The following is a 21428-nucleotide window of genomic DNA, read 5'->3' on the forward strand; positions in this document are numbered from 1 at the left end:
ATAATGTTACAAAAAACAAACTTAAACCCAAATGAATTTTGCAAGAGAAGTTACCAATTTTTACTATAAATTAGTATTTTACATGTAACATTTAGTTAAATTTCTTGGAATAGACTATGCTAGAGATAGTTTCATATCCAAGCATGATTAGAATAAATATGCAATATTTTCACAGAGCAAAGCAACAAAAATAAAATTAAGATTGCGGTTGCTTTAACTTCCTTGGTCAACTCACAGACGTTTGAGCAACATTAATTTCAACTTTGCATAGTTATTCAAAAGAAATACAACACAGGCATGAAAGTGCCAGTTTGAAAAAAAAGTCGAACTTCAGATGGATTGAAAATTGCTGCATTAGAGCAAGCAAAATAAGTTATTTACATAAATAAGGATGTTATTAAATGTATCTAAAATACTTTTACAGGCAAATAATAAAATTAATTGAGACAAATTAAAAACTACCATTTAATTAATAATAACAAAAATAAAAGAAAAAGTAAGTAAATTTTTGAAATAAAAAATAAAATGAGCAGATTGAAGGTAGCAAAGGCAAAAATAGCTTTTAACTTTCAGAAGACTAGATATACTTGCAGGATGCAAAAGGATTGGAATCTCAAAGTCCTTGTCACATATTCGGTCACATACGTGTTCAATATTGGCATGTTTCCAAAAAAAATCCCTTTTCACTTATATGAGTTTAAAAATGATAAAACTTCTTTTTTAAACTATAAGAAATCTCCTTAATTGTTATCCTTCCACCTTCCACCTCTTTAGATTTCCCGATTTCTCATGGAATTTACATCAATCTAAAAAACAACCAGAAAGCCTTTAGAAAGAAGCGGAGTTCTGCAAAAGAGCGGAAAACTTTCATGCCTGCAACAGTAAAAGCTGCATTTTCAAAACAAAATTTCCAACAGCAAGGCCAGGCCTGCAACACATTTGGACTCTTCCTTTTCCGTCCAAATTACTTTTTTCACCATTTGTTTATTTCTTCATAGTGAAAGAGTGAGAATGACTCTGCAATGATGTTGGAAGCGGAAAAGGTTTTGATGAGGAAAGTGCCGTAGGAGGGAAAGCCACGAAAAGTATCCATTTTTATTAGCATTTGTATATAGGTGAAAGTTAACTGAAAGAGTTTTAAATAAATACTTTGTAACAGAACTCAGTGCAGGCGGCTGCCATGGTTTTGTTAAAAATTTTGAGAGACGTGATAATTATGCAACTGAAATGTTTGCTATATGAACATTGCATGCTAAAAACACAGTAGCGAGTAGTTCCAATTTTAGTATGACTGCCAGTATTTAAAAGAAAGGAAAAAAAATAAATTCATGCACAACTGATCAAAAATAAATAAATAAATAAAAACTGATGAAAATTTTAGCTTTTTTTGCTATATCTCAAATGCTTTGACATCATGGTCAAAAATAATAATAATTAAAAAATGCAATAGTCATTTTAATATTGCAAAACAATAACAAAAAAGAAAATTACAATAAAGAAGGATTCAACACATAAAATCCAAAATAAACAAAAGGTTCATTTATAATGAAACAGTTGCAAATTCAGTATTTAAAGAATAGCAATAATAGTTACTTAATGAAAAATATTTCACTTAAAAAAGGGAAGTAATATTTAAAAATTGATATACTTCAAGTGATTGAAAAGTTTGTCAATTGCATTGAAATGTCAAAAATTATATAGAATATTTTATTTGGAGTGCATTCTCTCTAAAATAAGTAAGTGAATGTTTTTCCTTTTTTATAAATTTAATTTAACAATTTGAACAGCTACATGCTCTTCATAATGATATCCTCCTAAATCATCAAAAAGTTACCATCTAGCATATTTTAATAGCAATTGAAAAGATGATGCACATTATTTTTATTTAGCAAAAAAAATTTTTTACTTATAATCACTAGATTTTAATTTCAAGAATAATTTTTCCAATCAAATCAATTGCATGAAGAGAGAAGACAAAAATGGAGAAAGCAAACAATTTTGCTGCTTTCATCTATTTTCTTATTATTCAAGAAAGTCTAACTGAAATTGCACCTGAAGGAAAATGTAGCCCGAAAGTTTTCATGAGGCATCAGATCTTAATCTGTACTTTTTAGAATTTTTTTCATTCTGCACTTTTTAGAATTTTTTTTCATTCTGTACTTTTTAGAATGAAAAAAATTCTAAAAAGTACAGAGAGGTTACAAAATGTAGCTTAAAAGCATAATATAAATAAATAAACAAAATAATCTCCATAATTAATTTAAAAGTTATTAGTAAAAATAGTAATGAATAATTAAACCATGAATTGAATCATGAAATACTCCTTGATAAATAGTAAAAAGGGAATACCTGTACCACACAAAAATACATGAAAGAAATCATTATTCAAATAAACAGGTACGCATACATTTACAGTTAAAACATGGAATACTGCACTGTACAGTAATAATAATAATTAAAATAAACAGGAACACATGGCACTTATCGCAAACTATGCAAGAGTCCCAGGCACCAATTTTAAAGATGAGGAATCGAAAATATGTAAAATAATAAATCTCCCTTTTCTAATAATAATAATAATAATAATAATAGTAAAATTCCCACCAATCTTTTTAAATCTTTTCAACCAAACTTTTTTTTTTTTTTTTGACATTACTCCCGAAAATTTTAAAAATATTTGTAAACGAATAAAGTGCTATACAAAAATCAATTGCATTTTACATTATCCAGGTCCTCTCCAGTAATAAGTAAGTACAGTAGCCAATCACTTCTCAGAGACAACAACTAAAAAGCGTGATGCATCTAAAACCACTCAAAACAGAGGTCATTAAAAATATTCATTCTTCTAGCATTGATATGATTGACGTAAGCATCTACAATAAATATAGTACATTGTTATATTGGGATGTTTTTTCACGTAAGAACAGCAAAAGGAAATTATCCTACTTAGTACTAATAAAAATTAATCAAAAATATTCCAATTGCTTTTTGGTGAAATAAGAACTCAAAATTTCTAATAAGTGTAACTTAAACTACAGCGAATTCAGTTGATTTGTCAACACCCATTTCATTAATGTACTAAAAAGAAAAGGGAATGAATTTTCCTCAGATATTTTTTTAAAACTAAAATGAACTCAAATATAAAGGAAATTTTCTTACCTACACTTTTTTCCCGAAACAGAGGAAAAGCACGATATATCCAGATGATCTATATAACAAGGCATAGTATAAAAAGGATTAACTTTATTAACTATAGCTGAAGAAAAGGAAAAATAGTTTCCAAGTTTCTCTCGAGGTTTCATCTAAAATACATAAATATATTAACCATAGAATATGAAAATCGATGGTTTATTCAGCCGTATCTGTAACCTGCCTATTTACAGAAAAAACAAAAAAAGTTTCAGTCACAAACCAAAATATAATATATATGAACTTAGTGTTGGTTTTGAATAAATTAAAGTCAACTATGATGTAAGACAAATGAACTGAAATTATTTTTATGCAATTGTTCCTTTAAAAATATTTTGAAAGCTATAGACATTTTAAGTCACAAAATATTACATACTCTCATACATAAAGGTCAAATCAAAAACGTCTAAAATGTTAAAGCAATATGAGCATGCATTTTGTCTAAATCATTAATCAAGATTATGTAAAATGTTCAAGTTTTTTGTTTAATAAAATATGTTACTAATAAAATATTATAAGATACATTTATGAAATAAAAATTTACATAACTTAGCTCTTATATTTTGAAAAAAAAAAAAATCAAATTAGAAAATGTTGTTCCTCAATCAAAGACTGCATTTAATAATTTCATGAACTGCACATGTACAACAATAAGCACTTTTTCACGTTTCTTTTGCAAAGTTAACACAATAATATTGAGCACAGTTAAATTGTTTTCACCTATTCGAAGTAAAATATTTAAACTACGTTAACTGTTGTGAAATGAGCACATAAGCCTTTATATGACTTGTTCTGATTTTCTTTACAAAATACTGCATTTGAGAATAGTGTTGAGATTTTTCTATGAAACTGCATTGGCACCAATAGTTACTAGTTTTGTACTTTCGATTCTGGACTCAATTTCTTCTCTGCTGGAGTCAAGATATAGAACACTGGAAGGCAGTGGTGCTATACATTGACAACTGATTTATGTGCCTAAGTGTAGCAGTGTGTTGTGATCTGAATTTAGGTAACTGTGATTTATACGAAATTGAGCAAGAATAAAATAGGTTTGTTTATAAATGTGTTGTTTTTTATTACACTGTTCTACTCATTGACAAAACAATAAGATTCATAAAACAAGCTTCATGGGGGTTTTAAGTACATGGCTATTCCGGAGAAAAGCAGACATATCATCCTGCATGTAATAGCTCTCTGGGGGGTGATGGATAGTGGCGGATACAGCCGGCGGGCAACCGGGCATTTGCCCGGTGGGCCGGTCATGCTTCGGGCCGATCAACTAACAACAAAGTTTTTCGGGCCTGTCTACTAACAACAAAATGTAAGTTTTGCGCGCATGTGTTTTTAAATAACGCAAATTCGCAAAACACATTTCTGAAATGGGGCTGCCCAGGGCCTGATTACCACACAGGCTGACTAGGCCTAGGCCTGGGGTCCCATGTTCCTAAGAGGCCCCGCATTTTTGCATAGCATTGCAACAATATGAAAAACACACGTATTTTTTAAAAAAATAAAAAATTATGACTTATTAATTGGAAAAAAACTTCTTTAAAGGGGAATTTTTAATCATTCTGCCATAACGAATTTTCTTGGTCACGATTATGAGGGGGCCCAAAGGGGACTCATAAATGCACATAAGTGATTTATACATAGTTGTGTGATTAGGCAAAGAGGCCTCCAAAAGTGCATTTGTGCTTTAAAAATGTAAATTAAACACTGTATAGTCTTCAGGGGGGCTCCAAAATTAATGTGGGCCTAGGGCCTCACTTTTAGCTAGTCGAGCCCTGGGGCTGCCAATATATTTTCAGTGGTATAATAAAAAATAAGTTAATAAATTTAAAAAAAAACAGGGAAATCTTAGCGGCCGTAAAAAGTTAAAATACTTTTGGTCTCTTTGATGCTTTTATTTATAAATGACAATTCACAATTGCTATAAAATGCAACTTACAACAAGGGCCGACGTGAGGTCAATGTCAGCTTAGTTGGAGAATAGGGGCTCGGAATTGAACTCGCGCAGAAGGTAAAATATCCTAATGGTGAAAGGTGTAGAAGGAGGCCTATGAAAAAATTGACCGATGGCATTTTTTTCCCGGATCCGCTTTTGCTCTCAGCGACCCTGTTTATAACAATTGGAATTAAAGTGACAAAATATTTTTCCGTATAATTATTTTAAAAAATGCAATTTTAAAATACCATTGAGGAGCATGAAAGACTCTACATTATTAAGATTATCAAACCAAAGATCGAAGACCGTCGAAATGCGAGTTTCAAACATTTTTTGACGAAACAAAGTATTCTATACGCTGTACAAACTCAAGGTTTCGGTCTCCTCAGTTTAAAAAGAAAGTAAGTTGATAAAAACTAATGTCGAAAGAATTCCCGTGGTTTCCCAGAACCTCCCCCCCCCCTCCCAATATCATCGAAGATCGTGTAAAATTTAAATTCTTGGCTTCGATTTTGAATAACTTTATAAGAGAACAGCCGAATCCACTCCCGCCATAACATGGAATTCCAAATTCAAAAATTTGCTGGAGGAAAGTACTCGAACCTTTCCCACTTTTTAAACATTTCCAAAGATGGTCTAAAACTTTTTAAATTAACAGTATCAAAAATTTTCTGGGAAAGTGCAAGGTCCCCTCCTCTCCTTCGGCATCATCAATGAAGAACGTTTTAAATCTCGTTTTTAGTGCTTCAATTTCGAAAATTTTCCGGGGTGAGCCTCCTGAAAACTCTTTTTCCTAACATTACTGAAGGTCAGCAAAAATTTCGTTTTTGGAACTTAACTTTCGAGTAACTGCCGGTTCCCTAGTCTTAACCAAAAAAGGCTTTTAAAACTTCAATTTGAAATTTTCTGGTGGATGGCCTCGGAATCTATCTTGACTTAAAATCACTAAAGATCTTCTTAAATTGCGTTTTCAGAGCTAATATATATATATATTTAATTTCAGAGGAGAGCCCCCGGAACCGCTCTTCATACCATATACTCGAAGATAATTTAAAATTCTGTTTTTGGATTTCCACTTCCGAAAAATTGCAGCAGGAGAAACCCTGAACCTACGCTTCCCTAACATCACCAAATATTGTCTAAAACTGAGTTTCTAAGACTACAATTTCTGAAGTTTTCCGGGAGAGAGGCCCCCCGGACCCCTATTTCAGACTCAATAATCTTTCCATTAAGTTTATATTGCTAATACTTTAATGACTCCCTGAAGCCATAAAACTAAGTCCACTCTCTCTCTCCGTGTATTGATACATGCGTTTGAAAAAAAAAGGGGGGGGGGCTTCCAAACTCGTACCCGACCCCTCCCACCAGGTTTTTGACCTCGCATTGAGTCTGAGGGTCGTCAGGGTATGGCAGTATAAAAAAAGGGTATGTTTATGACATGGCCCAGTAATGTATGTTTATGTCGAGAGATTCATCACGTTCTAAGACGGCCCTAGTCTTTCACCCATGAACATCGCTAGATCATAAAAAGTAGTCGAAAACTTTGTACTGCATAGTGAATAAAATATGACAACGTGTATAAGTACAAATTGAGAATGAAAAAAGCCAGCAAACAGCTGTTTCGGCACTCTAAAATACAAGTGCCATCATCAGTGCAATTAAAAACGAAGACAGGTTCACCCGACTAAAACACAGTCGAGGCGAACAGTGGAATGAGGGACGAGTTGTAAAAGATATGAGAGCAGTTCCGGAAACGATGACGTCAAGGTTACGTCAGAATTCAAAAGGACAGTTGCACTCAGGAGAAACGTCACGGACAAAAAATAAATCAAATAACAGACTTCCAAACATTAGGAAAAGGGGGAGTGCTAGACAAATCATTGACGATTAAATTAGCATTTTTCCATATGTAATATGACTCCCAAAAATCTAAATCATGAATGGACGAACACTCGTGAATAACTTTGGCGGAAGAAAAAATAAAATTATGACCGCAGGACCAACAATGTTGAGCAATAGAGGAGCGTTTGATATCCTGTTTTTGGACGTAATTTTCGTGTTCTTTTATCCGGAATTTGAGGGATCGTCGAGTTTGCCCAATGTAGGCCAATTTGCACTGGCAGGAAACACTGTAAATGCCCCATCTGTCAAGGTTCTGAACAGGGTGTTTAAGCTGTGAAAATTTTAATTTATTAACAGGAGAAAAAGTGATGGAAAAATGAAACTTTTTTAAGATTTTGGCAATTTGTAGACTGATTTTAGGGAAAAAGAGTAAGACAACGGAACTCGAATAGTTTACAGGAGCAAGTGTTTGATTTTTGTTAGTTGAGCTACATAGCTTCTTATAAATGGTATCAATAATATCTAATGTGAATCCCCGATCCAACGCAATACTTCGTAGGTAATTCAGTTCCAATGAAAGTAAATTGGAATTTGAACAGATGGCAAGAGCACGGTAAATAAAAGATCTAAAAGCAGCCAATTTTTGTTGAGGAGGATGAACGGATAACTTGTGGGGGGGGGAGAGAAACAGCAAAGGGTTTACGGAAAACAGTAGTTGTAAACGTATTGTCATGACGAGTGATGGACACATCAAGAAAAGAAAGATGATTACCAGATTCCAATTCAACAGTAAATTGAATATGTGGGTCAATAGTATTTAGGATGGATAAAAGGTTATCAAGGTTATCCATCAAAAAACAGGATCTCAAACGCTCCTCTATAGCTCAACATTGTTGGTCCTGCGGTCATAATTTTATTTTTTCTTCCGCCAAAGTTATTCACGAGTGTTCGTCCATTCATGATTTAGATTTTTGGGAGTCATACATATGGAAAAATGCTAATTTAATCGTCAATGATTTGTCTAGCACTCCCCCTTTTCCTAATGTTTGGAAGTCTGTTATTTGATTTATTTTTTGTCCGTGACGTTTCTCCTGAGTGCAACTGTCCTTTTGAGTTCTGACGTAACCTTGACGTCATCGTTTCCGGTACTGCTCTCATATCTTTTACAACTCGTCTCTCATTCCACTGTTCGCCTCGACTGTGTTTTAGTCGGGTGAACTTGTCTTCGTTTTTAATTGCACTGATGATGGCACTTGTATTTTAGAGTGCCGAAACAGCTGTTTGCTGGTTTTTTAACCTTTTTTCATTCTCAATTTGTACTTATACACGTTGTCATATTTTAATCGCTAGATCAGTTTCATATAACAGGGCAATTAAGTTACTTGTTATGACTGCATAAAAGGACATAGGGTAACACCCCCAGTAATTGGCAGGTCACCAGTGATTGGCACTTATAACAAAAATGCCCTAAAATAAGATTCGTATCCAATCTTTTTAAAGTACATGGCTATATATCAACTGAATGTACATTTATTTTAAAGATTATAACTTTAAGGCATGTTACTAAATGGTAGCAATGCAATGGAAAGAAAAAAAATTGTGACTTGTGTTGAATCAGCTATTTTCGTCGCAAAAGCTTCTTCTCTGGCTTAAGGGAAGCATGCGCATCAATCCATTAAAATCTGACTTAAAATATATTTTAAATTTTCGTTGTCAAAAGTTTTGTTTAGTTAAAAGGTGTTACTTTGAGTGGGTAGAAATATATTTTCGTCCCTTCTTAGATTTTTGAAATAATGATGGATGCCATTTAGTGGTGCTTCAGTTTTGCTAGTCTCCAGTAATTGGCACATGTGCCTATAAACACTAATCAGGGTTCATACCCTTTAGGCAGAAAAAAATTCAAGCACTTTTCAAGTACTTTTCAAGGTAAAAAATTTTGTTTTCAAGGCAATATCATAAATTTGTACTAAAAATATTGTATGCAGATTTCATTTACTACAAACACATAGAAATAAGGCAACAATACAAAAAGTATAGGAAAACAAAATTGCTTTTTCTACAACGAGAGACGATTTGATGAAAGATCTACTGCGTTGAAAGTTTTTCTGAAAATTTTGAAAAGTTTGGTCATAAAGAGAAGCAGATACCAAGAGGTTTAATTTTGGGGTTTTTTAAAGGTTGCAGCAGTCAGAGGTTTGTATATTTTCTAGAATCAGCAAATTAATACTTTTAAAAAAAAACTTTCATAAGTGCTTTTAACTTTTATGGGAAGAAACTAAAATACCCAAGTTCAATGGCATTGCCAGAGAGGAGTTTTTGAAGTTACTCCCTCCCCCCCCAGTTTCAACATTTATTTCCAATATCTATACAGTGGTTTATTACAATATAAGGGCAGTTAGGACAAAAACACTACCCAGAAAGTTATTTCAGTTTGCACTATTAAGTTCTAATAATATTAGGTTTGCAAATCATTTATAAGTATGTAAATCAATTATTCGTATGTATTTATTAGCTGTTCAGCCAATAAGGCATTTCAACTGTCCTCAAGTAAATTTAAAAATTAGGAAGTAAGAAAAGTTTATGAAAGTCCACAGTCCAGTCTCTACACCTCAAAATATACAAAAGCAGCTTAAGCAGTGATAAATACTCTGAATGCAAACTTGAGCCTATTCAGCTTTCATTGATTAACTTGCAATAGACAATAAATGTGCAAGTTCAGATTTATAGAGCCATATTTCGAAATTGAAAAGATTCACAAGAAGTTGACATATATTATGACAAAAGTAGTTTTATTTTGGGAAAAAATGGGTTATTGTTGAAATTAGAATTTAAATTTAGAAAGGCAATAATATTCAGGTGTAATTGTGATTTGTGAGTTCATAAAAAATTACCTGAAAGTTTCAAAAAGCAAAATGAGGCGAGGGGGGGGGGATAATTTTTAAAACTGATGATTTATATAATTTTATTTATAAGTACAACTTTATATTTAAAATACAAACTTTAAGTTAATTTGTTAGGTGCTCAACTGCTGAAATTTAATTTTTTTTTAAAAAATCTATTATGACCAAAAATTAGGTAAAGATAATCATTCAAAATTGCAAAAATAAATAAGCAAATAATTAAACAAGACCAAGGTAATAAATTCTTTAACTCTATAGTTATTAAAATAAAACATAAAATGAGCAAATCTGATGTAGCAGTGTCAAAATAACAACTAATTGCCAAAAATATAAAAATATTTACAAAATGCAAAAGGATTGAAATCTCAAACAAAGGAAGCACATTTTTGCGAATTAAGTTTAATGTTGTCATGTTTCCCATAAAATAAACTTATATTTTACTGAAATTAAACATAAAATATGCTAATCTACGGTAGCAAATATGAAAATAACATCTGATTAGTGAATATATTTAAATATTTGCAAGATGCAAAAAGATTGAAATTTCAAACACGAGAAGCAATTTTTCGCAAAGTCTTAGTTCGTTCGACGTGGCATGTTTCCCATGAAATAAATTTATTTGATTTTTATTAAAATTAAAAAAAATATATATTAATCTAAGGTAGCATATGCGAAACTAACATTTGATTAGCCAAAATATTTAAATATTTGCAGGATGCAAAAAGATTGAAATTTCAAACACAAGAGCAATTTTCCGTGAAACCCGAGTAAGTTCAATGTTGTCATGGTTTCCAAATTAATTTCTTTGTTAATTAATGAAATTAAACAAAAAATAAACTAATCTAAGGTACCATATGTCAAAATATCTTTCAGTCGTAAAAAACATCAAAATATTTACAAGATGCAAAAGGATTGAAATCCCAAACACGGAAGCAATTTTTCGCGATGTTGCATACTGAACACATGTTCAGAAAATTGCATTGGTGAAATGCTTTTTTAAAACTTCTAAGCCCAATTCGTTAATTTTTGAGAGAATTTAAGCACTAAGAAACTTTTTCAAGGTTTTAAAACTTTTTCAAGGTTTTCAAGCACTTGAAAATGAACTTTTTTTTTCAAGCACTTTTCAAGGTTTTTCAAGGGCGTACGAACCCTGCTAATGTGTTGTGCAATATGTCACTAGTTTCATTTCTGATACTTTTGCAGCAACTATATTACATGGGTTCTACTATTGATTTGAATCGTACAGAATATACTGTTAAATTTTTAAGAGAAACATTAAAAAACAAATATGTTTGGCCATCAGTCAGAGATGTTTACTGTAGAGAACCGGTTTATTTTTTAATGGTCCCTTAGAATCATCGGCTCAATGTTCCTTTTTCTGTGGAAACAGCTTAAAATCGTAAAATCGAAACTGCATACCGACTAATGAAACAGCAGTAATCTCGGTATTTTTTCCATGCAACACTCCAAATTTATTTTCATTTCTCTAAAGTACTTTTTTCAACGTCAAAATGTGTGATTTAGCATTAATTTATGTAAAATTACCTACTTTAAATTAATATCAATAATGTTTCTTATCATAATGAAATTTGTATGTAATCTAAAAGTGAAAAATAAAGTGATTTTCCAGTTTTATTAACCTGTGCCAATTACTGGATCACAAGGTGTCATACACTGGGGTATCAGGTGTCAATTACTGGTGATTTTGGTAACTTTATACACATATATTTTTTATAAAAATCTCAATTCAAATATTTTTGATTTTAATGAACTAAATACATGCACAGATGTGCATTCTTTAATACAAAAATATTATCAAGCGAATATTTTTTTTCTAAGTAATGAAAACAGAGGTAGGTTTAAAGGACAAACTCTCAAAGTGCCAATTACTGGGGTCGTTACCCTACTAGTCAAGCAGTGTTATCATTATGGAAATATTCAATTAAATTCCGTGCATTACAAAAATACTTAAATGGACAATTACAATTACAATTTTCCCCCAAAATAAGGTTTAGCTAATACTGTATCAATTTGTTCACCATTAAAACGCAGAAGTGTTCCTATCTGTTAATTTGGTTTAAATAAAACATATTTAGTTGTTAAGCATAATTTCCTCATATTTAAGTGATATCCCAATCGTTAGGTAAAATTTAATATCTATAAGAGCTATGGGGCCAGTACATCTCCTAATGCCAGGGCTGATTTTTTCAACCAATCCGCCACTGGTGATGGATCAGGGGTTGCTCGGTTCCTGGTTCAGTTAAAAAAAAAACAGACCTGCCTCCAGGACTCCTTCCAGCTTCCATCTGTACGAAATAACCCATGCATAGTGGTAGGTATGGGGCACCCTGGGATGATATGTTATGCATGTACTAGCTCCATATGTTTTATTCCAAAATGTGTAAGAAACAAAAAAAAATTTGCTTAAGAGGTACATGTATGATTTCTCTCTTAAACAAAGAAACAAACAAAAAAAAAGATACATTTTTAAAATTAGTATTACTTTTGAAATAAAATTAAGTGCCACATGCGGAACAAAATTCCTGATTTTTCGTGTAATGGAATGTGGTGTAATGTAAATTAGTTCCTTTGTGAAACTAACATTAAAAAAGAATTAGTCCATAAAGAAAGTAGATATTTTTAAAAATTGCAACAATAGATTCAGAGCGTGTTTTTCTAGAAATGAGAAATATAAAATTGATGTCCAAAAATGTCATGTGACAGCACCTGCATGTGACAGGTAAACAGTTAAAAAATAATTTTAAAAGGTATTAGAAAAAAAAATTATGCTTAAAAATTCACAAGTTAAATCTTTCAATAGGTAAGCCATTTTAGCCCCAAATAATTTGTTTATTAATAATGTAATGTAACGGTAGTACTAACAATGTAATGTCAAGGGTGTTCATCCTCCCAAAGGCAACCCCCCCCCCCCGAAAAAAAACAAAACCCTCTAAAATTACTCTCCCCCAAAAAATTTTGATGTTAGAACAAAGCTTTGTATGATTTTCTAAGTTTTTGAATGGAAAAGTGAAGATAACTTCAGGCATTTCTTTCCGTACTGTTACTTGAAGTGCAACTAGTGCCCATTTAACCTGCGAGGTCTCTCTCTTTGCAACCATCCTAGATGCAAACTTCCAATTGCAAAAATAGTCAAAGTTAGGAGCAGAATTAAAAGTTTGAGCGAAAAAGAAAATTGCGGGAAAAATACGAAATCTAACATTTTTATATGGACCCTACATCCCCTAACTTATATTTAGGAAATCGATATGCAATAAAACTTAATTACAGCACAAAAAAATTAAACTTTTGCGACCAAAACTCAAGGAGATTCTGGGGTTCAAAATTGTGAGGGGCGGTGCAGAAAATGAGATTGGAACTTAATGATAAGTTGGCAAAGTAAAATACTTCTAGGGGTGCTAGATCAGGGGTTTGCTCAGCTCCTACTCCGGTTAAAAAAACAGGGCCCCATCCAACCGGTGAAAACAGGTATAGAGGTGGTAGGCATGGGCGACCCTGGAGTGTTATGTCAAAATAAAATAATGAAATATTTATATTTTTAATTACTGTGGGGAAAATTTTATGCAACAATGCGTAAAATCACACAATGGTAACACACTCCTATCCACTCATATAATTTCAAAGCATTGTGAGCAGCTATTTTTCCCCATTTCATGTCTCTGAATATTTGTCGCAGTAATGTCAAATGTTTTCTGTTAGAATTATTTTTTAATGGAGATTATTTCCCGAAATATAAGTTAGGGGACTAAGGGGTTGAATAAAATATTAGATACCATATTTTTTCACTAATTTTCTTTTTTACTTTAAACTTTCAATATCTTAATCCTACAACCTCATTTTGACCATTTTGGCAATTAGAAATATTCATCAAGGATGGTTACAAAAATAGAGGTATTGCAGGTTAAACAGGAACATGCTGTATATCACAGAAAAGTTTACTTCCAGTTTCTAAACTTCATATCTTTCAGGTCAAACTCTGCATAAAACACATAAGATAACTAACTACTTTTCTTTCTGAAAACAAAAAATTGAGTGAACAACTCAAAACGGATATTTAAAAAACCATTTTAATTTAAAATAAGTTTACATGAACTTGTCAAAAAGATAACAGGAATACATATTGAATTTGAGTATGATACACAGAAGACTTCTATTTTGGAGAATTTTCTCTTATGAAGAATCCATTCCTGTAAGAAGAAAAAGCAGAAAATATTTTTGACAGTTTGGTTTAATAAACTAAAGAAAAATCACAAAAGAGAAATGTTCCCACATAACAATGTAAGAAAATGGCAATACAGTGAGACCTGTCAATAACAATACTGTCTATAACAACAAACCTGTCTATAACAATATTTTCCTTGGTCCCAGCAAAAATGTTAGCATAAATAATCGAACTGTCTATAACAATAACTTGTCTACAACAATATATTTTTAGGTCCTAACAGTATCGTTATGGACAGGTTTTACTGTACTGGTTTTGTAAGCAAACTTTTATGCAGAAGTTTATGAATGTAAAGGTAGTAGACAAAATTTACCTTCCTAAAAAATACAGTCAGATCCTGATTTGATGAACCTCTATTTGACGAATTTTGTGATTTAGCGAATTTTTATTTCCCCCTGACGAAAATGAAAGAAAAAACCCTATTTAACAAATAATAAACCCCGAATTAACAAATCATTTCAACAGCAAAAAAAAATTTTTTTTTTTGACAATTTGAGTTAGGAAATATTGGATTGTTTTTGAAATGACACATATATCTTGTCCGAAGCAGAAAAAAACTTTTATTAGAATCTGCAATTTTTGACGGGTGAGGGGAAAGCCAATGAATAATGATTCTGGTGCAGAAAGCGATAGTGAAACTCCAATTAAAACTTACTTTTTCAAATGCTTTACATAGCCTGGAAACTGTAAAAACATATCTCATGCAGCGGGCTGTAAATTACACAGTATTTCCTTCTCTCCATAAAGTCGAAAGATAATTTTTTTTCCAGTCAAGTATTGAAGAAATTGTCAATTACTCAGTACTTAAAAATTTCGAATTAACTAGTGTGTAATAATTCGTGGAATTCTGAACAAAAAGGGTACACTTTCGTCTTTTGGATATTCATTCACAATTGCTTTTTGGGGCTTAAGTAAGTTAGTGCATTCTTTTTCACACCCCGATATTACAAATAACTCCAATAAAAGTTTCGGTCCCGATGAATTCGTTAAATCGGAGCCCAACTTTATTTACAAATAATTTATAATGGTGACTGCAAACATGAAAGATTTTTGTTTTTAAGTACATTAATGTGGAAGGGGGTACAGTGTTGTACTTTTTTTAAACCAGAACTTAAGACTGAAGGGAAAAGATCTAGCACAAGAGAAAGATAACATACTAAGTTGCAGAAAATTTAAGTGAAGTATATAATTAGAAAATGGTAATCTAAAACAAAATAAAGACCGAATGAATCGATTTTTCACAAGAAAAACACGACACCTAACAGTCAAGTCACTCACCTTCTTCAGACGATTCTTCTTCGGAGTCATCTTCCCCTCCAGCACCATCTTCCTCACTATCTTCTTCACTGCTTTCTGATACATCAGATTCTATCCACTCCAGCGAAGCAGTTGAAAATGGCACAATAGTTCTCCATTCATCTAATTTATGAATGTCCAGTGAATAAAAGTCAGATAAAGTTAACTGTTTATCACCGTCTTCATATATTCCTCCATACAAGTACATAGTCCCATGCCTAATGACTAAAGAACCATTCATGCGAGGCTTCGGAATAAAGTTTTGACTTGAAGATCTGATGGTGGAAGAAGATGTAGGATTTGCTGCAGAACTTGATGATGTTTGAGGTCCAATTTTCACTGTGAAAATACTATCTTCGGTTACTTTCACAGTTGGCTAGAATAGGACGGAAAAAGAATGTATAGAGGATACCCATGAACTGAAGTTAATCACAATGTTTGATTTAAAACAATCTTTACCATAAAAAACATGTTTTTAATTTGACTAAATATGGACGAAATTTTAAAATAGAATGTTGAATTATCTTATCGGCAATGCTTACCAAAATTTCCTACCAAATTTTGTCAGCACCATGTTAAACGAAGGAATTTGAAAAAAGCGTGAATTACGTTTTTCAAATTTGATGATTTGCCATAGTACTCAAAAAGGGATACTAACTGGTTATAACTACTTCAAACTATAGTTTTGCACTTAAAGTTATCTACAAAAATTAAAACATAGAAAATAACTAAACACATAAGGTGGAAAAAAATCGTTTTGGCTCCCCTGAAAAGTGCTAATTTTCACATTCATTAGTTTAGCACAGTGTCGACGGTTTGATCCCTATACTTTCGAATTCCATGAAACCCATACTTGGTAAAATACACATCACAATATAATAAGCGGAGATAACAATTAATAACTATTAATGATGATGCTTAGATTTTAACATAAAATCCCTATATTTTGAAGGCTTTCCTACATTTAAATTGTTATTCAGCGCTTCATCTCAACTTTCCCAGTCATTGTTAAACAATGCTTTTATAACAATTTGTAGTGTGAAGAAAATCATTGAGAAGATCTGTTGCCATTTTTTTTACGAATATGAACAAATAAAATTCTGGCTTTTGTTTTGAGGCTTTTCCTGTAATTGGCGGATTTCAATTTTTTCCTTTTTGGTTATTCTTCCACAATTTGTCAGGAAATTTAATTTTTTTTTTTGTTCAAGTGTGATTGTTGAGCACATACCACTTAACAAAACTTTTATTTTCGAGGTAAACCCTGCAAAGTCGGGCAACGCAGCTAGTCAGGCATAAATTCTGATTGAATATAATGTTTATGAAATTGTAAACTGTAGGAAATTGAAATATGTTAATTGTGCAACTAAGATGAATGAATCAGATAACAAACTAAAGGAAAACACCTGACTTCACTTGAATCAGAAAGATGCAAGGGCGGATACAAGGGGGGGCGATCGCCCCCCCCCCCCCCTTGAGCCAAGAGATGACTAACCGGGCACCTACCAAAATTAACCAAAACCAAAAAAAAAAAAAAAACTAAAGAATATTCGAAAAATAAAATATTCTTCAGAGGCAAAAGAATTCTTTCGTGCCTTTATAGGAATAAGAATTTATAACATTTTTTTCTTCTTTGTTGGGATTGAATTTTGGATTGAAAATATGATGAAACAGAGACCTCAAGATCTTCACCAAGAAAGACAAAGTCTTTCGGGCTAAAATGCAAATCATAAAGGGAAAAGGGGGAAACATAACATTAACAATCAGACATTCAGAGGCGCCGATTTTTTGATGACGCCAGTCATTCTGTAGAGCGTCACTCTAGGAAACAGGGGAAAATGATCAGTCATTGTCTCTCTTGAATACTGGTTGAATCTAACTTCCAAAAGTTGACTATAAGTCCAAAAGAAAACAAATCAATTTATTAGGATTTATCAAGAAGAAAGAAAACGAAGAAAAAACCCATGAAACTGGTGAGCTACCAGATGTTGTTAGACAAGGTACGTTTATGTATTTTGCATTTTCTTTTCGTTTTTTCTTTTTCCGATTCGACAAGGTTTGGTCTGTATGTGAGTGTGTATGCATAGATATTTTTAACGCCTCATAAACACATGCAATAAAAATCGAAAAGACGGCTCAAAAATATTGTGAACTGTAATTGACGATTTGTGGTTTAAGCCTTTGAAAACCTTGTTGTAGCCTTTGTAGCCCTTGCTGTGGCCTTATAGGCTTAATGAAGCCTTTGAAAACACAAAACCTAAGTTCCAGGATGATACTATTTATCCAAAATTTATTAAATTAGAAAAAACAAAATTAAATAAATTGACTAGGGCCACTCTAGCTGGGGTCAGTTTTATATTTTCGTTATGTATTTTATCAGAATTAAAATTCTTTTAATTCTGATTTTATCAGAATTAAAAGAATTTGCAACACCACTTCTGCATTTAATCAAGAAATTTCAGTACTCAAAAACTTACTTTTTCATAATAACTTCCCTAAAAATCTAGTTGAAAACATCTGCTTAAGTATAGCCTTCGATGAACATTTCGCCTCTTTTGAAACTGTTTAACTGTGTAAATGTATGATACAACCGTGACAAACCATTTTTTTATGAATCACTGTGGTGGATAAGTTTTACACGTGCGAAACAGGTGACCTGGTACGTCTTTGGACTGATTTCGGATATGTTTTTTATATTTTTAATGTTTTGTTGACGAATGGATAGGCTTTTTTATCAGGCTGAACAACGGACAGGATATGTTTACACGGATTTCAAGGTAAGACAATTTTGTTATTGGCAGGTACTGTCCCGTGGAAGGCTAATTATCGGAACTTGTTTTCCTAATTAGTCGAGGCGAAACCCCCTGCTTTTAGTTTTAGGTTTCAGCTCTAGTTTATTGTTTTTAGCTTAGCAAGTGGTGCGTTTGCCCATTGTTACTCTATATTACATGTACTGGAGCTTAAGCATTCTCTTCTAGTTTATAAGTCTGTTTGCTTAATTTTATATATATATAAATATATACTAGGACTATATTGACCAGGACCAGCCTAGCTGGGCCCAGAGCCTGTTGCTGGTCATCACATTTGTGTTTGTATATATATATATATATATATATATATATATATATACACAGACTGGTGTGCAAAAATGAAGGACGAAGTCGAAAAATTAGCATATCAGCTGAACGAAGAGGCAGAGCGGACAGAAAGACCAATCAGGAGATTAAGTAAGATGATGTATGGTAGCACATGCGCAGATATGCAGGCAGACGTAATGGGGGAGTGTCTGAGTAGTATAAGGCATGTTGTCGGTGTAAGATCAGTATTTCTGGCAAAGAGATTGCACGCCGTATAGTAGTTAAAATCACACCGAGTTGCTGCCTCAGCGAGAAATGGCGAATAATCAATCTGTTAGACCACATCTGGATGCTTTTACCCGAGGTTGAATCATTGGGAAGTTGGAGGAAGGCCGCAGTGTGACAAGTGTAGCTGCAGAGTTCGGAATTGCTCACAGCATCGTTTCACGACTTTGGAGACAATTTCAAACTACAGGAACAGCATCCGGGGGTTCAGTAGTGGTCGTCCACGAGGAACCACACCTGCAGATGACCGGTATATTGTCTTACAGGTCAGAAGAAACAGGCGGCAGACAGCGGCAGAAATTGCTAGACACACGACACAGGCGACTGGACGACCGATATCACGTTTTACCGTGGCCAGAAGACTGCACGGTGGTGGTCTGTTTGCACCGTATAGGTTGCCCTATACGGTGTGTACCTCTAACGCCTGCCCATCGGAGAAGGCGTTCTCTGTTGTGCCGGGAACACCGGAATTGGAGAGACAATGAATGGGGACGAGTACACTTTACAGATGAGAGCAGATTCAGTCTGAGTAGCGATTCTCATCACATACTCATCTGGAGAGAGCGGGGAAGCCGCAATCATCCCTCGAACATCATTGAAAGGGACAGGTATGGAGGTCGCGGTGTTCTTGTTTGGGGAGGCATCATGCTTGGTAGTCGTACAGGCCTTCACATCTTCGACGCAGGTTCAGTCAACAGGACCCGTTATTGTAACGAGATTCTTCTTCCATATGTACGTCCTTTTAGAGGCGCTATGGGTCCGCAGTTCCTTTTCATGGACGACAATGCACCATGTCATCGCACAGTAGTTGTCGAACAGCTTTTAGAGAGTGAGGATATTGAACGTATGGATTGGCCGGCAGAATCTCCGAATCTCAATCCCATTGAGCATGTATGGGATTTTCTAGGCAGACGCTTGGCAGCTCGTACCTTACCACCAGTAACAATTTGAGAGCTTCGATTGGCGCTGCAAGACAAATGGGCAGCAATGCCTCAACCACTCATTGACACCCACATTCTCAGCATGGGCAGACGCTGTGAAACCTGCCTAGCAGTCGGGGGAGATCATATCCCCTACTAAAGACCGGATGTTTCTTGCTGGACACCCATCACAGGGATGTTACGGCCTTCAGTCGCATTGCGCTCCATGCTACTTTTTCAATAAAGCTTCTTTTTATCCCTCTGATTTCTCTTTTAGTAAGTGTTGCTTACATTACACATGTCCTTACGTATTGGGGATCTTACAGTATTAAATGTGTTGATTTGGAAAGCTTTTGTACAAAGTTATATTGAATAAACCGTCTCGTCCTTAATTTTTGCACACCAGTGTTTATATATATATATATGTGTAATGTTTGTGTATGCACGAGCAAATCAGTATAAGACGCTAACTAGTAAGGGGTAAATAATAAAAATCTATCGTCCCCCCCCCCCCACCTTAAGAAGTTTCTGGATCCGCCCTTGGAAAAGAAGACTATTCTTTTCCATAGAAATAGATTCTAATAGATTTTTTTACCAATTAATAATTTCATACACTTATGTTCTGAAATAAACAATTTACATACAGATAAATTCATAGCTAAATAGTCTGACACCCTATTTCCTGGTCCCTAAAGGATGAAAAACTAAGAGCAAATATGTTCGGAATTGATTTTATTACAAAAATTTCCAAGGAAAAACAGCAATTAAAACTTGGATCATTGCAAAAATTAAATTTTAACCTATCAAAGGTTTTGAAAAACAAATTTTGAGATAATAATGGAGAATGTATAAGAGTTTTTATAGAAAATGCAGAGGAAAAAAATTTTCGGGACATCTAGGACTTTGAGGTTTCAGATAGCAAGGTTTTTTTTTCTTTTGTTGTTATTTCAAATTGCAGAGACCTCAGCAAATGATAACAAAAACAAAAGTAACTAAAAATTAAGAACAGGAAAAAGAAGAGTCATTGTCTCATTCGACTTCCTGCTTCCCAGGACTGCTCAGCCAAGGATGTCCACAAAATACTCTACAGTAGGAAATATGGTGAACATCCATGAAGATAAGATTCCTGTAAAAGGGTACAGTGGGGATCTGCATGGACATCAATTTTAAAAAGGTTTTAAAGGCTCGATATCAAGGCTCAACTGTGCATAAAAACCACATCAAATTCTTACTTCATTAGTTACTCCTCCTGATATGTTAGCTCTTTCTAAAGTTTTGGTGACATCATCATCTTCACTCTCATGATCATCTTCATCATCTCTAACTTTTCTCCGTTTCTTCTTGACTTCTTTCACTTCTTTGCTGTGGAGAGTAATAGGCTGCCATCGTGGCTTATCCATTTCTAACAAAAACAAATCATTATGGAACACACTTTCTAAAGTTTCATCATCATCTTCATCGCGTACGCCACCAAAAGTATAGGCTTGGTTGTTTGATGCAACTGCAAAACAGAAGCCACTTCTTATGGACGGGGAAATCCCTGATGCCTTCACTGCTACCCACTTCCACTTGGCAGGTTTAGTTCTCTCTGTGGCAGAGAAGAAGGACATAAGATTCACATTTTATGAATTCACATTAAAACAATATTCAAGTACTAAAATTAAATTACAGCAACTGGGTTAATAAAATCACGTATTGAGAAATTTTGCTATGGTTGTAGTCAGTACTGTAGTTAGA

The 21428-nt window shown here is 33.5% G+C and overlaps 1 protein-coding gene across 1 annotated transcript in view; it reads right to left on the reverse strand.

Moving 5' to 3' along the window:
• Positions 1-13943: 13943 nt before the first annotated feature.
• The window catches only part of LOC129229629 (kelch domain-containing protein 4-like), a 30708-nt gene continuing 23223 nt past the window's right edge, over positions 13944-21428 (reverse strand). The window contains exons 7-9 of the mRNA XM_054863983.1: positions 20924-21279; positions 15395-15788; positions 13944-14081 (exon numbers count right to left, since the gene is read on the reverse strand). Coding sequence (XP_054719958.1) covers positions 14065-14081; positions 15395-15788; positions 20924-21279 — 767 coding nt within the window. The 3' untranslated portion in view covers positions 13944-14064. The remainder of the gene's footprint in view (positions 14082-15394; positions 15789-20923; positions 21280-21428) is intronic.

The sequence above is a fragment of the Uloborus diversus genome, chromosome 9 (assembly GCF_026930045.1).
Source record: "Uloborus diversus isolate 005 chromosome 9, Udiv.v.3.1, whole genome shotgun sequence".
Lineage (NCBI taxonomy): Eukaryota > Metazoa > Arthropoda > Arachnida > Araneae > Uloboridae > Uloborus > Uloborus diversus.